The following is a 21,091-nucleotide window of genomic DNA, read 5'->3' as shown; positions in this document are numbered from 1 at the left end:
TGAAAATCATATTAAAAAATAATTTCAGCTGCCTGGAATAAGTTTTTTTAAATTTTCAACGTATGGTATGGATATTTCCGTGTACCTCATATCTATAATAATAGTAATAATAATGATAATAATTTTAATAACCCTAATAATACATTTATTTTTTATTTTAAACATCTATCTGTAAAAACTAGCTTTTAAGCTAAAATAGAGAGATGCCCTTGGTATCTCTCTTCTAAGCTCAACCATTTAGATGCTTTAAATAATAGTAAGTTAATTATAAAACGTAGGCCCAAGATGAACCCTTTGTTTTCAAAATGTTTCATCTTGTTGCAAAGAATAGCCCATAAAAAGTGTCAAAAGCCTTCCTTTAATAATCAGCACTAAGGCTGTTAGAAGACTTTCGTCAGTACCTGTCAAAATTTCATCGCATACATGCAGAAGAGCAGTGGTGGTACTATATCCAGGACAGAATCCTGACTGGGTAGTTGGTAATAATTTTATTTGTACAACATAAAGCTTGATATGATCAAATATAACTCTCTTAAGATTCTTGAATAATTATGGAAGAATACTTGCTACCAGTCGGTAATGGCAAGATGTTCCAAGGCGTACTAATAATATCGTATTGCATATACAGTATATACCTTGACGTACCCCAGAACTTACATAAGAGCTGTTTGACTGAGCTTGATTTTTTAATACCACCAGCTGCTTTCTTCAGAAAGGTGAGACCTAAAGAAATTTAATGAATTAATGAAAGCCTTAGAAAAGTCAAGTAATACAAGCGCTGAAGTATCACCTCTATCCAAAGCCTCAATGATTTCTTGAGTAACTTTTAACAAGGCAGATGTGGTGCTGTGCTGTTTTTGGAAGGCAGAGTAGCCCTGCGGAATTATGTTATTTATGATAAAGAAATTATAAATCTGTGGTTGAATAAACTTTTCTAAAATTTTTGACATTACTGGAATAATGGGTATAGGTTTAAGGTCGCTAAGATTTTAAGTAGAGGCATTATAAGAGAAGCCTTCCAAACATCAGGAAAATAATCTTTACCCAAACATGAGTCAAGTGAGGAGCAAGATAAAATACAAAAAGGTTCTGAAGAGGGTCTTCGACACTAGTTTTCCTATTGTTAAACTCAAACAAAAAAAATCTAGGAAATGTTGGGTAACAAGGGGAATAAGAACATCTTCCAAAAATATAAAATGACTTGACCGTCTGAGAAAATTTAATCATAATAATCAACAATTCCAGGATTACTATCATAAATATAGGACTATTTATAAAAACATTATAAAGTCAGCAAAAAGAAATTATTATGCATCAAGATTGTCAGCTTCAAAAAATGTGTGTAAAGAAACCTGGTCAATTATAAATGACATTGGGTAATTATAATTGACAGGGTTATGGGAAATCCCATGTACCTGATTCCAGTACTATTACGTCAAATAGGCTTAATAATTTCTTTTGCAAAGTCGGAAAAAATCTAGCTTCTAAAATTGTGCCAACCAAAGACCCCTTGAAATATTTGTCACACAAGAGAGTCCGGGATACATTCTTCTTATATCCAGCAGATGTAAATGAAATGAGAGTTTTGATTTCCAAAATAAAAAACAAAAAGTCTGTGGGATGGGACTGCATGTCTCTTCGTATATTTAAAGAACTGAGTGCTTCTGCTGTTAATTTTCTGGTAAATGTTATAAATAACTCGTTTTCAGGAGGACATTATCCAGACTTTCTAAAAAAGGCTATAATCATACCGTACATAAAGGTGGGGATGCTTCATGTTCTTCAAACTATAGGCCAATTTCTCTTTTTCCGACATTGGCTCGTCAAGGTTAGAGTCATTGGTTTTTTAAATAGGAACAACGTACTGAATTCAAATCAGTTTGGCTTTCGAGAACACATGGGGACGCTCTGTTTTCCCTTTTGGATCAGTTGTACGTGGGTCTAAATAGAGGTGAGGTTTCTGGAGCGGTCTCCTGTGATTTGACTAAGGTTTTCGACTCTGTCAGTCATGAAATACTACTTCGGAAGCTGGAGATATATGGGCTTAGAGGTGTATCCCTGAATTAGTTTGGGTCATATCTTACGGGAAGAGCGTTATGCAGAGTGTGTCTTTTTCTGGCTCAGTTTCAAGTTTCCAATCTGTAAGTTGTGGAGTGCCGCAGGGGTCAGTGCTGAGACCTGTGTTATTTCTTTTGTTCATTAATGACAGGTGGAAATTATGGGCTATTTGATACTTTTTGCCGATGATACAAGCATCTTGTGGAATCACTCTGACTCTCAGGCATTACAGAATATAATTAATAATGATCTGCTAAAGATCAAGGCTTAGTTTGATAACAATTTGTTAACTTTTAACATATCTAAGACTAGTGACATCATTCTTGACAGAAATTAATTAAACGAATTTATCATTGGAAAAGTCGAATTCTCATTTATATATCCCCATTTCAGTTGGAGAATTAAAAGAGGATGGGACTAAAGTGATCTTTTTTGGGTATAATCTGACAAATTAAAGAAGAAAAACACTGTTTTTAGGTAATCCAGACACTATTTAGAAAATGATGCAATAATATAGAAAAAGGTGGAAAAGTCGAATTCTCATTCATATATCTTTATCTTAGTCGGATAATTACAAGAGTATGGGAATAAAATGATGTTTTTCGGGTATAATCTGATAAATTAAGGGAGAAAAATACTATTTTATTTAACTGTCTCTGGGCAGCTATCTGAAGGACTATAGACTGATGAAAAATAATCTTTAATTTTGTCAGGATTTTAAAGGTTTACAGGTATAGGACGGTTAGAAGAATTTCTGAGGCGAATGTTTTTTCTTAGTTTTTTATTTAGCTTTCCATAGTTTTTTACTATTGCTGCTATTTTAATAAAGTTCTAGATATGCTTTATTCTCTTTCCTTTAAAATCATTGGCAATAACGGCAACATTTTAAGCAGCATTAAATACTGTAGTCATTAAACTACCAGTATCTCTTACAACAGACGCTTATTGTTTTTTTCTTGTAATTTCATTTAATAAGCACGTGCCAAACTTCCCTAAATGATAAATTTAAGAATCCTTTTGTATTATGTTTTTATATTAACAATCATTTTTTTCTCTCTTATATTAAAGTGGTACCTATAGTAGGCCTCTGACAATGGAACCACCACCAGGGCGCCACCCATCTCGCTTCTCGCATCACCTTTTGGGATGTGCCGGCGCCGAATTCGAACCTTTTGAACCTGAACCGAACCGTGTTCGCACCCTGATCACCGGCCCTTTTGTACTCTTTTATTCTCCCCCGGTATAATTCAGATAACGGCCAAAGATAGAGAGCGAAAGCCTTCTGTGAGGTATATTTATTGGACAGTCAATTACCAAAGAAGTTTTTTAAGGGTTCTTTTAAAATCAACAGGAGCATTGCACAGTCGAAATGGCATCAGGCTAAATTGCTAATATAGCACGCACCATTAGAGCCGTTTTTTCTCTATCTTTAGGATCTAACTCAACTTTCTAGTGTATCCTTGTCAGGTTTAGGGTGGAAAGGATGAGAGAAAGTGAATAGCTGTCCTTTTTAGTCACAGTACTAAGCTGCGGTAATCTACGTAGAATCGAGTCTGCTGAATACTATGGACTACTAAATGGTTTTATGACGCCTTCCTTCGCCATACTCTTCGCAATGTTATCAACCTCCTCTCTCTCTCTTGGTCAGTGTCAGTCGAGCATTTTTTGTATTGATTTTGTGCTGGACTATGTTGATCTTCTCTCTCTTTCCAGTTTAAAAAACATCTCGAAATCTGTGGACCAAATGCCCCAACTTGCTTCCTTGGTCTGGCCTTAAATAGGTGCTTTGATTGTGCTGTGATTGATTTCTACTGCAGCAATTTGTCGAAGTATTGCTAATAATTCCGTGTCCTTCTCTACACAGGATTGACATTTATTACCCTTACGGGTGGGAGTATACATATGAACAACAGAACTAAAGAATGTTAATCTAAATACTTTTCACCGGTGGAATTTTATAAGGGAATTCGGTGTGTAAAAAAACCGGAGGACCAAAAAGTGTTTTTTTTTTACCCCGCACAGCATCGCGGATTTTATCCGGGGTCGGGGGGTATGCGAAGAATTCGATCTTGCAAAATTTCATTCACTTTCGAACGCTAGAAGAACGATAAGTGCCGTGGGAAGAATCTTTTCGTATGGTTTTAAAGGCCGTTTAGACATTCAAGAATTTTATTTTTCGCTTTTTTCTTTTTGAATTTTTTTGGAGGTTGAAACGAGGAGTATTTGACCTACTTTGGGAAGTCCTGTTAGTCATTTTAAAGTTCGGCCTTAATAAAAATGAACATTTCTGGAATATACCTGCGGTGATTTGAGAAAGTTTTTGCTTAACATTTTCGCGATATATAGGGTGGCCCAAAGAAAACGTTCAGTAAAGTTAGAAAAAACTCCTCGGATGTGTACATTTTTGTTACATTAAATCTGCAGTTTTTTTTCTTTATTAACGTCTTTCGTTATAGTGAAGAAATAGTCCTTTCTTGCAATAGAGTCTTGGAGTCGTCTTTCATTGTCCTTTCACTCTTTTATTCTCTATTTTTTATCACTCTTTTAGTCTGTTCCTATTCCATCTATTAATTTTTTGATTAACAATCTAACTGTCAAACATTTAATTGACAAGTAACAGGAACAATTGCATGATAAAGCTAACGTTGCCAAGCTTAGTTACTGAGTAGGTTAAGATTATGATTCTAAATCGTGCCACTTGTATTTCCTCTCAAATTTAATACGAAAATTTGATATTTATTGAGATATATAATGTTTCCATTTAAAGTTAAACTCGATCAAAAACTCTTGAAACTTTAATCTCGTTACCTTGCAAAGTAAAACCGTTAATGAAGTTTTTGTAGACGTCTGTTCTTTCCAAAAGCTTCCCTTGGTCTTTATTATCAAACACAAAAAATGTTACAGAGGGACGTATTTCTACAGAGTGTTTTCAACAAATGGAATACTGCAGTTTTGTCGACAACACCCGCAATGTTTTTTAAATTTTAAATTTTACTTCAAATTTTAAGCAATATTTATTAAAATAATATACTGGCTGCAAAAAACTTAAGTAAAAAATGTTTGAAGTTCAAACACCATTAACTAATTGACAAAATCCTAGCCTACCTTATACGTCCTTTAAATTTCTCAATATTTTGAGGCCGAATCAGCTTATATATACTTTCCGTAATGTACCTATATAGAAAACAGCCTAATGGATTAAGATCTGGAGATCTAGCCGGCCAATTCACAGCCCTTCTCTCTGTATTAACTTATTGAGAAGGATTTAACTAAAGGCCGTCCGTCTTCTTCTTCCAAAGTCCGCAAAACCACCGTCATGCTAAAACCATATTTGCTGGTATGATATTTCCAGATTCTCTTGATTTGAAATGATAATTGCTAAAGAAGGAATAAATTCTAAAGATAAAAAATCTAAATATAATAAATGATATAAATGAAGTTTTTACTCTTTAAAAATTACTTATGGAATCATTTATACAGGGTGTTACTTAAAGGTATGTCATAATTTAAAAGGGAGATTCCTGGACCGATTTTAAGTCAAAAACTTCATATAAGCATGGGTTCCAAAATGGTTAGTTTTTAAGATACAGGGTGTTAAAGTTTTATTTTTTTTTTCGTTTTTAATAAATTTTTCAAATACGGTTTAAAATATTCAACTGAATTATGGCACAGGATATCATGGCATAAAAACACATTTTTTAGATGTTTGCCTACTTTTTTTAGCAACCAGTGGCGTAGCTATGATGAATTTTTAATACAATTTTACAAAAAAAAACTGCGCCATTGACTTATTTTTGATTGTGTTAAGTTTGATTTTATTTTCAGTTTTTACTAGGTACATTTTTCAAATATTTATTTTCAAGCTATTTTTTTAGAAACTGGTGAACAAAAAGCAACAACAATTAAATAAAATACATACATACATAATTTACAACAAATGTTGGAAATGACCACCTTCTGCTCTTCTTCTCAAAGAATCACGAACTCTTTCAAAAATTCCAGGCGTGTTTCGTATAGTTTCACATCCGTCAATAATTCTATTTCTTAGTTCTTCTAATGTCACAATTGGTGTCTGATAAACCAATGTTTTTAGGTGTTCCACAAAAAAAAATCTAGGCTATTTAAGTCAGGTGATCTAGGTGGCCTGTCTGGTCTGAACTGGTCCTCCACGGCCTATCCATTTATTTCGGAAGACTCTATTTAAATGCTCACGAGCCAATATGCTAAAGTGGGCTGGAGCACCATCATGCATAAACCAAAGTTGTTGCCGTAACTGAAGAGGAACATCTTCGAGCAAAGGCAAATCGTTTTGGAGAAAATTACAATAATTCTGTCCGTTAATGCGTCCTGGTAAAAAAGATGGTCCAATTAAATGATCGGATACAATACCGATCCAAACGTTTATTGAAAATTGTTCCTGAAAATGTGTCTCTGTAATCGCATGAGGGTTTTCTTGAGCCCAGTTATGATTGTTATGGAAATTGATTATTGCATTTCTGGAGAAATTAGCTTCGTCCGTAGTACTTTTTGGAGATACCATCTACAAAAATGCGTACGCGGTTCATATCTCTAAGAAGCAATGCCTGAACCCTTTTATGTGAAAAGAATATAACAAAGAATCCCTTAAAATTTCCCATACCGTCTTATAGCAGATGTTCAATACCATACCAATTTTTCCCAGTGTACTTGTGGTCGGATCCTCTTCGACTGCATGTAGGACAGCCTCTTCAACTGCCGGTGTCCTAACTGTACGGGGCCTTCCCTCGGCAGAATTAGCCTTAAAACTCCCAGATTCAGCCAGACGACGATGAATGTTTATAAATATTCTTCTATCTGGGACAGCGCGATTAGGATACCTTTCTTGATACAAACGCCGCGCCTCCATAGCATTACCATTGGCAAGTCCATAAAGGAAATGCATTTGCGTTATTTCCAAATTAGAATAATTTAACATTTTTTAACTAGTACAATTCACGTTTCAAGATCCAAAGGGTACTAAAAACAAACTGTAAAGAATAATCACTAACGCAAGTGTCATAATGAAAAATTTATTAAAAACGAAAAAAAATTAAACCTTAACACCCTGTATCTTAAAAACTAAGCATTTTAGGACCCATGTTTATATGAACTTTTCGACTTAAAATCGGTCTAGGAATGTCTCTTTTAAATTATGACATACCCCTTAAGTAACACCCTGTATACTATATGGATTGTCATATTTTCAAAAATTAAAAAAAAAGATGTCTTACTTTTTGGCTACAAAACATTATTTATCTTTTAGAAAAATTAGAGATACATATTTTCCAAATATTGAAAACATCTTGCTGTCAGGTTGCAATATATGAATATAACTCCCGAAATTCTTTATCGTTCTTCATATAATCTTAGTTTTTCTTTTACATTTTTTTCATGCTTTTTTTGAGGCATTTATAGACAAATTTTAAATAAAATTTTAATATTTCCAGGAAATCCAATTTTTTTCAACAGCTTTCTAAGCTACAAACTAGCTTTTCATGAGCTTATAAAATAGACAAATAAACTACAATTATACAGGACGTTTCACATCTTATATTTATATTTATAAATTAACTCAAAAACACACCTTTGCATGTAACAATTTAAATAATAGTTTAAGCCACCATTAAATCACCACAGTGATTATCTATATGTTGAAAAATGATAAAATTAAATTGATGTTCCTTTTAAGCATAACATAAATGGGTACGAGTCTCTGAAATATTAAAACCAATCCTAAGAGAGTTAATCAAACATATTATATTAAACAAAAATAAAAACTAGCATGAAACTATAAATTCAAATAAACAAAAAAGTTCATGAAACTGTTTACTGATTATAATACAATAATCAAATTAAAAAAAAATCTGTATGTTGTCAAAATTTTTAAAGATGCAAACATTCCTAGAATGATGTCTGTGCTTATTGGATTGGACTATATTCAGCTTTAATTTGAAATAATCTACAATTAGCTTTATATTTTTTGAATAAATTCACTTACTTTATGCTTAAATTTATGAGAAGATATTAAAGTTATTAAAATAACTTATTTCTATATTACTTTTTAATATCAAAAGTCTAAAATAAAATCTGCAAATATATTTTAAATAATAAGATGTTTAATATATTCAAATATTAAATAATTAAATTTTTTAAATATGTAAGAGAAGATCAAAGAAATGTGAGTGTAAAAAATATGAACATATTGATTCTTTTTTAGTTTGGCTTTCTTAAATGATTTGATAAGAATTTGAATTAATATAAAAATTAATGGAAAAAAATTAAACATTTATACAGGAGAGATGTCAATTTTATTTTGTTTTTATAATTATAAAAATAAATAAATTGTACTGAATTTTATACATATTTAAAACAAAATATTTTTTTTATTCTAACTTTTTTATAACATAAAATTTATAAATATCCTGATTTTTTTATAATTTAAACTTTTTAGTGATTTGACAAGTAGCTGAATTATTTAAAAAATAGGCGACAGTAGTTTCTTGGGAAAAAAATTATTAAAGATTTCTACAAAACCATATTTCAAATTATAACTTGTTATTTAATAAAAAAAATTATACTCAACCTTATACATTAAAAAACATATTAAATATACACAGTTTATTATATATTAATTTTTTTTTAAATTTAATATAGCTGATTTACTTTAATATGTTAGAAAGATTTTCACATATTGCAAATTAAAGTTTTTTAATTTTTTTGATCGGGTTTAGCGATGCTGTAATGTTTGTTTAATTTTCTCTAGAATCGTGTCCATTTAAGTTATGCATAAAAGTAACAAAAATGTAGTTTATAAAATAAAATACATTTTTACAAATATTTTTAATTATTCAAAAAAATTTAAAATTAATTACGAAAATAAATATGCAAATTCTAAATTCATAATTTGCAGTTGTAATTGAAATTCGGAATTCAGATTTTTTGTGGAACAAAAAAAACTGGAAAATAATTCTAAAATGCCACTTTTTTTTGCAAATATCGTATAAGTGATAAACCTTTATATGTATTTGAAAATAAAAACAATGTTTTACTTTTCCTCATCTCTCTTTTTGCAAGTCAGGTCTTGATCTTGGAAAATAATTACATGTCTGGTCTGACTAGTACAAAATCTCCTTAGATCAGTAATTCGTTTTCAAACAAAAGCCTCATAAGCCAATTACTAAAAGAGTGACATTAATAAAATATAATTGACTCTACTGCCATCATATCTCGAACCAAATTGTATCCACCCGACTAAAACAAGATCCTGATACCGGCGAACCTTCGCATCATCAGTCGCAGAACAAAAACATTCCTCGCAGGATACTAACCTAACCGAACTCATCGGCAAAGAATCTGAAACTTCTTCATCTGTCCGACACCACTTTCTCAAGCAATGGCGGTACCGCGTCACGCCCTCACTATCATCCGCGCACTTCATTGGTACAGGTTCGCCTTCGTGAGGCGGTCTCACGGTACACGTGCTATTTTTCCCACGTGTAAAACCCCTAGTCCAGACAGAGACCAAGAGCGCAAGATAAAACGAAAACTCCTCCTATTTTAGGCCCCCAGTCCCCTCTCGTTCGTTGGCACTCGTGTTTATTCGTTACGTTTTACGGAGGCTGCATCCCTAAGCTCGGGCTCGAGAGTTTACGTCTCTCAAAGTAAATACCGAGCCAGCACAGAATTGTTTATTTTTTGCGGAAGATCTCTCGTTGCTAACGGACATCCGCGTGATATGCACCGACACTCGTGATAATTCGCCCTTCACGTGCATATAACGACACCCACCCCCGCCCCCACGTCTAATGTGATACGGTTTGTCACATATCACAGTTACATTGACCCAGTTTGGTTTTTTTTTGGTAGGACTTTTTTTGGACGCAATGGATACTCTCGTGTTAAGGACGGTGTGTTTTGTGATTTGTTTTTCGGGATTTTTTGTGGATTGTACGGATGGTACTGTGGGTACTGACCTACAGCTTGGTGTAACTAGGAACAAGAACAGGGGCAAAGGATCCATGTGGTGGTACGTAAGATTTACTTCTGTTGAATAAGTTGCTTACTTCATGCACTGTTTGAGTCCTTTTGTAAAGTAATCGTAAGTAAACGTTAGTAACGTGCCCATTTAAGTTATGCGTAAAAAGGGAAATCGAGTTGAATAAAATTTTAATTTTCGGCGGTTAGAGTATTGTTTTAACATTTTTATGTAGTTAAATTGTTTCTCGTGATTACAGCGTGTAAGCTTCGACGTTCCGCCGATCCTCTTCGTTAAAAATCATAACTGTAAAAAAACTATATTAACTAGAAATATTTATAGGGTTTTCGTGGTCTAGAGATTTTAACCATCTATCTTGGGAGCTTCTGAATTTGGACAATTGTCCAAGTTGTATTTATAACCTCAGTTAGAAAAAGCGCTTTCGATTTGTGTAAAAAATGCTAGGATTCTTAGCAATCCATCAAAATACTACAGGTTTTTATCTAAATTTTTTGTCTCAGTATTTTAGAAATACCATCATTATTACCAAATGCATTCAAATATTTATTCCGACACCGTCTTTATTACGTAAGTTAGATCTGTGAAATTCTCTTAGTTAAGGTTTGCCTTTCTGCCACTCATTTCAACTTTTTGTGAAGGTACACAGAGAAATGCTAAATTATGTATAAAATATAAAAGTGATATTATTAACTTTGATTGTTTTCATTCATTCATCTTTATAATTTGCATTTAGAAGAAGAAAATCAAAGTTTATGTGTATAATTCCATTACTGCTAAAAATGTACTAAAAATGATTTAAGGAAATCTTGTGCTAGTCTTGCAATGTGCCAAGACTTACCTTGGTCTTGCCTTATGTATTAAATATTTAAAGACTACATTGAAAATCAAAATCAAGTATACATGGTCTATAAGAAAAAACAAATAAAATAAATTAAATTTTTGGTTTTTAAATACATAAGAAGGCTTATCATCAATATAATTTTTGTGTGAAGAGTGGCATTTTGGAATTATTTTTCAGTTTTTTCTTCGTTTTTTTTTTTAGAAAAAATCTTAAGTTCGATTTTTAATTGCAATTACAAATTCGCAATTTATTTTTGTAAATTATTCATTCTTGGACATATTCAATTCAAAAAATAATAATAGAAAATTTAAAATTAAAATATAGTAATATAAAATAAATTGGGGGTATATATAATTTTTAAAAGATAATTATAACAACAGGGTATAATTGGGAATACGGCTCTATAGATATTTTCCTCAACAAACAATGACTAATTTTTTTGTTACTTATTTCTTTATTAATTTAAATCCTCGTCAAACTACTTAAAAGTTTTTAATTACAAAAAGATACAAAATATTCATGTATTTTTAAAATTTTAAAATATTTAATAAAAAAATCTATAAATATACACACAATTCATCAAATTGCAAGAGAATTCCAAATACAAAAAATCAATATATTTTTAATAAGATTTATAGCATATTTTAAAAACAGAAGAAGATGATAATGAGCAAATCATGAAGTTCAATGCTTTTTTTCTATAGAATAAAATAGTTCCGGTTCGAAGGACCAAATGTAATTAAACGTTAGTATGAGGAACTAATTATTGCTTTAAAAGAGCGTATTGTGATGGTCATTTAGAGTTTTAAGATGAATTTCTGCTGTTGCATTAGATTCTCTTCAAAGCTTGTTTTATAAACTTATTTGGCATTTTATAGTTGTTTTTCTTATAGATTTTAATTTATTTACTTTTCAAGCTAAGTTTCAATTTTTAAAATAATTTGTTTATTGGGTAGCTAGTTTTTAATTATTTTATAACAAAGTTACTGACCTAATGTACTGTTGAACTTTTTTTGCAGTATGGACTTTCTGGTAATCAAGTACGATAATTTTGATAATAAATACGTTAATTTAACCTAATTTGAAACATAAATTATACGAGGAATTTTTTTTGGGCTCATTTAGGAGATTTATTAGTAAAACTAAAAAAAAAAACTGATTTTGAAGACTAAAATATTTAATACTAATGCGTTTTAAAAAATATCAAGGGATTCAGTTCGGGTGATCTTCCAGGCCGAATAAGAGGACCATAACCTTACATCCAATTTTGTTGTTCTCCAATTATATCACCAAGGCTATCAACAAGTTTAAATTATTATAGACCCGCAATGCTAGAGCTATTACGTAATTTATCTTAAATTTTAAATTTAATAAAACATTTAATCAGTGAATTTTAATTTAATAATTAATAAAGTGGTCAAAATAATTTGTTTTTAATAAATGTAATTTTATTCCTTTGTTCAATACTCATTTGTAGTAAGTAATGCATTTTAAAATAATTGTAAATATAGATATTTAGAATAAAATATTATAATGTTAATATAATGCCAGGAAGTTTAATTGATAATTTAATTGTATTGTGTATATTTAAATATATTTTTTAAAAGGTATAAATACATTTTTTAAAATGTCTCTTTTTTGTATCAGATCCTGAGAAATCATTCATTATGCTTTAAAATTTTTTTTATTTATTTCCTTTAATTGAAGCACAATTTAAAAAAAAAAGTGAATATTGGAAAGTTTTACCATTATTTTACGTAAATTTAAAATTTAAACATGAAATACACAAGAAACTTATTTTTCGATTTATTAAGGAGATTTTTTATGAAAATGTTACTTAAATATTTCAATAATATTCAAATAAAATGAATGTATTTAAAGAACTCAAAGGACTTAATTCGGGTGTTCTTACAGGCCCAATTATAGGAACATAATTTGCATACATCCGTAGTACAATAGTACGAAGATTTCTTTATTATAACAATCATTTGCATACAAATTATGCCAATAATTTAGAAAAAAATGGAAAGACTGTCAAATAATTTAATTAATTAATAAATAATTTATTTAACCTTAAAAAAATGGCTTTTAAATCATTTAATAGGGTAAGAAAAAATATAGACTAATGAATACATTATTTAAGTCTATACATTTACTTGTTTAATTACAATGAGATTCTTGATAATCTTTTTCAAGAACACTCAAGTATTTTAGTTGATATTCGACAAACTTTTAAAACATCTTGCTTAAAATAATTAATTCATAATATCTAAGGCGTTGATTACTACTAAGATATAATTAAAAAATATTTTTTAGTGCCTCCGGATTGCTAAACCAAAAAAATTGCTGTTAAGATGAATAACTTTTTGCAGACAAACTAATAACTTAAAAAACAATTCCATAGAAATTCAAGATATTCATTTTCTACCATTATTGATCGATTTTGGTGAAATTATAATTAAAAAATCTCTGAAAATTAATTTGATAAGGATTAAATGAGATACATGTTTAATAAAAAACTCAATGTTTTCACAGGTACTACATTCTGATAAAGCCGACGAGTTTGACCAGTACAGCACTTTTTGATACAATTTTTCTTATTTTAACGCTTAAACCGTTCTTATCAAAATGATTGTCTTGTAATTGCAAACCCTAAAGTTCTTATAAGCCTTGCCAGGAAAATAAAAAAGGTTTGGTACGCAAGACACTTAACCCCCAAAATATTTTGATAACCCGGTAAGTTTAACATAAAAATATGAATAGCAATTTTTTTTAAATTAAAAAAAAAACAGGCATTATTATGCCTGTTTTTTTTTAATTAAGTCATTTAAGTCATGCATTTTATAATAATCACAATTATAAAATAGCATAATTTTTAATTAATGCCAGGAAGTTGAATATCGTTATCATCGATTAATAATTCGCAGATGAAGTAGAACTCAACGTTTAACAATTTAATCGTATTGGGTTTAATAAAATCATTATATATATATATCTGGCGACGATCCTGCTTCTAAAGCTATTTTTCCATACTTACTAGGTAGTTTGCCACCAAATAAAGCGCATTCCTACCTAGTAGGTTTCACTAATCCCCATTAATCAGTCGAAAACAAAAACACAACATGGAATCCGCGCCGTGTTCTGTATCTAAGTGCCTCGATATCCTATGCCATACGTCTTTCCGCATATCCTTGTCGCTTTTACGGTAAAGCCCATATTTCTTACCACTTTGGCAGTACAATTTCCTGACTATGCATGAGAAAATGCATTGTGCACCGGCCCGATGATAAATTTCCGAGTATTATCTCTTATTTTGCCTTATTACCGAGAGAAATACGATTCTTTAGTGACGTTTTTTTAGAATTCGGACCTCGCCTCACATTATGCAAATTTATCACACAATCATAATAAATTAATAATCACTTACTGAATACATAAAATATGTTAACTACCGCGGCTACTTATCAGGCGTGTCGGGAGGCATTAAAACCGCACTCGCTCAGCCACTAACAATATGACGAATCGCTAATAACTCTTTTTGCGACCGTTGTAAATTGTAACAATTGGATCGATTTGCATATATTTGCATTTACTGACATGTTGTGAGTTCACTTTACTATTTCGGACGCCATCGAATGGTACTTTTTATTACGTCCAGGTAACATTATTATCGAAATCCGTAATTAGATCTTTTCGATTTGGAGTTATTGTTATTTTTTATTGAGTATTTTGGCCCTGGTTTATTGTGGGGTAAATCCGATCTTTTATTGTTTTAGGCGACTGTAAGACTGAACGCATAAAAGACACTTGGTTTATTGGGATTTAAAAGGTATTGAAAATAAATAAATAAACGTTTATAATTGAATTGGAAGGTTTTGCTGATGATTTTTACGACAATTTTTTGACCGTATGCATTATGCCAAAGTGTATCTATTACGAATCAGTTAAATATTGAGACTTATTACCCCTTTTAAACAGAGAATCGCCCAAAAAATCACTTTTATAAAATCGTGTAGTATGTCCATTTAAATTATGCCTAGCAAACACTTTTTAAATATACATTCCTTGAACGTTTTTAAGATAAAGCATATTTGGGATGTTATTAAGCTGTTTTGGCTAACAAAGTTAATTTAAAAATTATTTTAAGGATAGCCTAGATTGCAGCATTGCAAATTAAGAAGATAATTTTCCAAATTTTTTGACCTAAAACCTTAGAGAGTTAATAGAAACATTTAACGTGAATAAAATAGTAGAAAACAAGTTTTAGATTTGTCAAGGCTATCATAGAGAAATTAAATTGTGTAGAAACCTTGGAAAAATTCAAAATATTTCTTGTTTAAACCAAGTTTGCCCTAATATGGTTAAAATTGTTATAAACCCTTGCAGTATCTTTTAAATCTCAAGTATTCTAATTAATTTATTGTATATACTTTTATTCAAGAATCTAAAACTATTTTTATTATTTATTTGGCTCTTTTTAATTCTTTTAAATAAAAAAAACATACATTTTATTTTAGTATCTTGTATGCATTGAAGTTATGCATAAATTTATTGAAAATTGATGTAGCATCTTTAAAAGGCAAAATCAAAATTGTTAGGTTTTCAATTATTTGTCACAAGACTATATGCGGTTATAGTGTGTTATTTTAATTATTTTGGCAATTTTTTATTAACAATTCTTTATTATCTAATAAAGAGAATAATTAATTTAATTTTGTAAAGAATAGTTTAAGTATGATTCGTTAAGGTTTATGGAAATAAAAAAAAATATTTTACTTTGCTTTTAAATATTTTATTCAAATGGGATTACTTGAAAATTTTACATTTCAATTAAACTGTAACGTAAATTTATAGTTTTATTTCTTATTGTTTAAAATTTAGTCTAACTTATTTTTATTTTATAATTCAAAAAAAAGTTTCATTGTAAAATTCATAAATTTTAAAGTTTTCTAATCTAATTTACCGATAATAATTTTAGTTTTATTGTTTTTGTATATGTTTAAGTTATGCATGAAATTACATAAAATTGACGACCTTTTCTCCTACAACAGTAATTAACTTAATTTTAAATTCTTTAATTTTTCTTGCTTTACATATTAATGTTCTTAAATATATGGAACAACTTTGTAAATTTAATATTGATTATATTTTCTTTTGTATAAAGTTTTCGATCGATAAAGGGTAAAATAAAAAATTCGAAAAAAAATAAAAAAGTATATAATAAAAAAATGGATTAATAAGTTCCTAAACATTATTTATTTATCCATATTTTAAATTTTATAACAAATAAATTTTAGGTTTTTATTTTAAAGATTTATAGAAGAAATTCCCTTTCAATTATAAATAGTTAGTAGTTTATAGTAAAAGTATTAAATAAAAATATTTATATTTTGTAAGAATTCCTAAAATTTCTTGCTTAATTTTCTTTTAACAATAAAGTTGTGTACGTTTATTATATAAATTATATATTAAGTTAAAAAGCAACTAAGTTTACAACTGAAAATATAAAATAAGCACACAAACAATATAAATCAATTTTTGAAATTTCCCTTAGTCTATAAATGCAAAATTGCTATAGCTTCTAAATGATCCATTTCAAAAAATAAATACATTTTTCACTTTTTTAGAATCGCGCTTGGACAATATTTTCGAAAAACCCTTAAAAAGTGAAAACTTGTTTGAATAATTAAATAAATAAATTTATTTTTAACTAAATATAATTTACTTCTTTTAAAATCTACAGAAAAATTTATTAAAAAAAAACATGCATTATAATCAATAAAGTTATGCATTTTGTGAAGATTAGAATTATAAATATTTGGAATAAAATTTTTAATTATTGCCAGGAAGTTGAATATATCTTAATACAATATTTATAGAATGTTTTTTAAACTAATAAAATATTTTTAGAAAAATTAAAATTTTTTCACATTATTTAAGAAAATTTTATGTTTTCTTAATTTGTTCTATCAATATCAAATTTTTTAATTTATGCGCTTACATTAAAAGATTTGTATTGTTTTAATTAATTAAATGCATTATTTTTATTACCCATTATTATTTGGTTCCTAAGATTATATAAAATTTTTCCAAAATGTCTTTTTTGTGTGTCTTTTTTGAGAAATCATTTATCATACTTTATATAGTTTTTCTTTTTAAATTGAAGCACAATTTTTAAAAACTAATGGAAACTCGATATGTTTGTCTTTCAAAATCAAAAAACCGATAATCTAGTTGTTGAAACAAATATTTTCACCACTAGAAAATAAATATTTTTTTTTTGGAAATCACTTTAATTGTTTCGAAAATTCGAAAAACACGTGGTAAAACTGAATTTACATTTTTGAAGGATCCATTTATGGAAATATTTTTTTCTTATTTTAATTAAAAAAAACTTAAGAATTACAAGAACTCTCCCTATAAAATACTGAAGAAAGAACAAAAAACCAAACACTAAAAAATACGACATTTTCAACAACAAGCAAAAAGTGGCTTTAAAAAGCGTGCATCATGCCCATTTATGTTATGCATTATAATGTATTACTAACAATAGTAATGATACTTCAAGGCTGATCACTAGAGCAATAAAAGAAGAACCAAAATATGTTTGAGTTGTTGACATTTTAAACATAGTGCTGTTGTTTATATTCAATTAAACGGCATTGTGATGAAAATGTCGCCAACTTTAACAATCAATCGACGACGTACAAGCCGGACGACTATTTTATTTGCGATATTTTATCGTAACGTACCGTACTCCCATTCCCAAATAAATAACCCCATAAAGAAACAATTTCAAAAACGAAGAAAAAGGAAGGAGTTATCACCAATCTTCTCCATCTGTAAGCAGTCAGAAGAAAAGAGACACCGATCTAGCTGAAATTTATAACCGCTCCGGCCATAAACTACACCGTTGAAGTGTAGCTTTTTCACCGAGATGATCTCGAATTTATCTCAGTGAGAAAACGGGAAAAAATATGCTGGTTTTAACACTATCAGAATCTTAATTGCGAAAAGACAATCTGAATGTTACGGAGGCAGAATGAGAAAGTATTATAAGAGCGGTATAACGCGTGAGAACGGTGCCAGTGCCTCCGAGATGGACCTCTTGTATTGGTTTAAGAGTTTTTGCGAAGGAACCATTTTTTTTCTGATACTGGATTCATTATTTATTTTGTTAATGGCTGTGGTGATAATAAGATGAGATGAGAAAAATGAGATTTTTTTTACAATCGTTGGATTTTTTTACTGCACACTTACTAAGAAAAATAAAGTTGTTCGATGGAAAAAAGTTTTTTAGTTTTGTAATTTGAAATGAAATTTTAAATGTTTTATTTTTAAAATTTAAGTGCCCAGTTTTCTTAAAATAATTGAAATATTTTATTTAACAAATAAAAATCGCATTTTTGAAATTAGTCAGAAAAATTCAAAAATTTTTCCCTATAGAAAATTAAAATTTTATAACACGTTAAATTTTTATATAATTATGGGAATTTCTAGAATGGAATTTTAAGAATGGGAAATTTAAATTAAATTTTTAAAATTTTATTATTAGATTTCCAAAAATCCTATAATTTTTTTTAACTGGATTTTTATTTATTTTTTTAAATTAATTTTATTCTAAAAAGTCTATGATCACAATAGTGAGTATGACATAGTAATAATAATAAAGCATTTATTTAGCATAAGAAAGCTACATATAAGTACAAGTTTGCCTTATTAGTCTTATTGCAATAGTCTAGCCTACAACAATAGTCTATGACACAAAAAGTCACTCTTTTTGTCACAGTCGTTTAATTTTTCATAACACGAGTTTTTGAAATTTTGAAACTTAATCGGAATTTTTTGAAAAAATTCCAATAAATATGGAATGAATGGGAATTATGTTTAAAAGAAAATTAATTTTTGAATTTGCCAAAAAAACACATTTTTCATTATCCTGGTAAAAATGGAAATTTGTATAAGAATTCCATTATTTTCATTAAATACATATAAAATTAATATATAAATTAAAATAAAATTAATATACATATAAAATTAAATCGATTTTATGATCTAGTCCCATTGTTGACTTCGTTTTCAAAAAAATTGAAAATAAATCGATTGCCTTTCTGATTTGAGAAATATTAAAATTTTGAATTTTATGTATTTTATTAATAACTTGAAATCTATAAAATCATGTTTTTTTTTTAAATATCGATCTATGGAAAATGAAACGTTTTGCCACAGTCTTTCAATTTTTAATAACAAGAGTTTTTGTAATTTAAAAAATTTTTTTTTGGTAATTTTTATATATTTTATCTCTAAAATAAAAAAGTTTTCAAGTTGTACAATTTTAGTTAAAGTTTTGAATTCTCCTAAAAAATACATTTTCTATTATGCTGTTAACAATGGAAATTTGTATAACAATTTTTCCATTATTTTGATTAAAAAACATGTTAAACTAAATTGATTCATTTTTCAAAAAAATCAAAAATGAATTGATTGCTTCTCTGGTTTGAGAAATTTTTCAATTTTATGTATTTCTTCATTTGCTTAAAATCATTTTTTTTAAATTCTACTTTATATCTGCAATATTTATTTCTAGGCAAACATTTTCTCAAAGTTATCAAAAGGAAACTTAGATATATCCATAGGAATTTAAAATGGCCATTATTCATTTTAAGTTAATTTTCCATGAATTTCGTGACAAAAAAATTAATTTAATATTAATATTGAGACAATTTCTTTTAGTTTTTCAAAGCTTTTAAGAAAAAAAAAATCAAAAAAGTTTAGCTTCTAGAACGAATAATAAAACTGTAAATAAAAAGTGTATAATTTTTGTTATCAAAATACGTTGTTGTTTCAGTCATTTGCGACGCAGTTGCGCAACTTTTTCCACCAGATTGCGCAACAATAGTAACAAGTCGCACGAGTTTGAGCTACGAAATGACGCTTTTAATAAGACAAACGGATTTTTATAAGAAAAGAGCAAATTTCATAACTATACTAAAAAAAATGACTTGGATACATGGAATTCATTATGGGGAAACGTCGCATTATACCATTTTATATTTCCACCAAGCAACTTATTTCCATAAGTTTTTTATAAAATGTCTTAAATAAGCGGTTAAAAGGGGATTTGTAAATTGGACGTTAGTGTCTAGGTTGGTAGTCTTAAAAAATTAAAATTGACTAATTAAAGAAATGTGCCTATGTACATTTTTTCTAGTAAATTAAGTTGGTCACTGATGACTTCAAAATTTAGCGTCAACCAGGACAAAAACTCTCTAATATTAGGTCATATGTTAAATCTTTTATCTGAAATTCCATTTAAAGAGTTATTCCACTGGACCGTCGAAAAATGCGGCATTACTACTGTATAAGTGGAAACGGAGATATTCGGAATTGTTTCGGAGATACTGCTCCCTTATACCTTTATTTCGTTCTCTGGGCATCTTTAATGTGAACACTTTAATCTTTCCAGTTCCTGCGATGCCCATTAAACTAATCAACTAATAAAAAGTAACTAAAAGAGTGAGAATTGTTGGCAAACAAGAACCGTACAACGTTGTTTGCCTCCGGTACACAAGATCGTTCCAAACTCAAACAACAACTTATTGAAAAATCAATAGAGCGTGGTTCGGGGCTTAGGGCCGGCCCCGGTATAATACGTGAACAAATATTATGGCTTCATATGTCAATTACCTTTCGGTTTGGTTTATTAATAACAAAGTCAAATATAGACTCTATAAAAGATTATTGTTTCCAGGGGTATCGCCAAGGCGGGAGAGCCGAATAACATCTCGCCGACTCAACCTGGGGTACTTTACATGGATTCATCGGTCCATGGTACCTTGAGGAGGAAACAGAGGAGGTTGGCTAGAGAGAATACTGGATTACTGGAGGCAGTGGCCAGGGGTGCCAATATGGCCGTCAACGAGTGCCAGTACCAGTTTAGGAACCAGAGGTGGAATTGTAGTACCAAGAATTTTTCGAAAGGGAAGAATTTGTTCGGGAAGATTGTGGAGAAAGGTAAGTTTCAAGTAGATTTAGAGAGCTAAGAAATAGGAGGAGACTTTGGTGGTTATGTGAGTTTTACAGAGGCACTGTCCTTATTTAATACTTATGATAATATCGTTGTATATATAGGGATTGTCCTGCTTTTCTAATCGCAAGACCTTCCAAATACTATTTGT

At 29.4% G+C, this 21,091-nt stretch overlaps 1 protein-coding gene across 1 annotated transcript in view; it reads left to right on the top strand.

Annotated features, from left to right (window-relative positions):
* The first annotated feature begins 9,706 nt into the window (after nt 1–9,706).
* Nucleotides 9,707–21,091, top strand: part of LOC126743587 (protein Wnt-1) — a 59,064-nt gene continuing 47,679 nt past the window's right edge. The window contains exons 1-2 of the mRNA XM_050450749.1: nt 9,707–10,102; nt 20,665–20,927. Of these exons, the coding sequence (XP_050306706.1) occupies nt 9,960–10,102; nt 20,665–20,927 (406 nt within the window). The 5' untranslated portion in view covers nt 9,707–9,959. The remainder of the gene's footprint in view (nt 10,103–20,664; nt 20,928–21,091) is intronic.

The sequence above is a fragment of the Anthonomus grandis genome, chromosome 13, assembly GCF_022605725.1.
Source record: "Anthonomus grandis grandis chromosome 13, icAntGran1.3, whole genome shotgun sequence".
NCBI classification, from domain to species: domain Eukaryota; kingdom Metazoa; phylum Arthropoda; class Insecta; order Coleoptera; family Curculionidae; genus Anthonomus; species Anthonomus grandis.
This window is presented reverse-complemented; position numbering and strand designations above follow the sequence as displayed.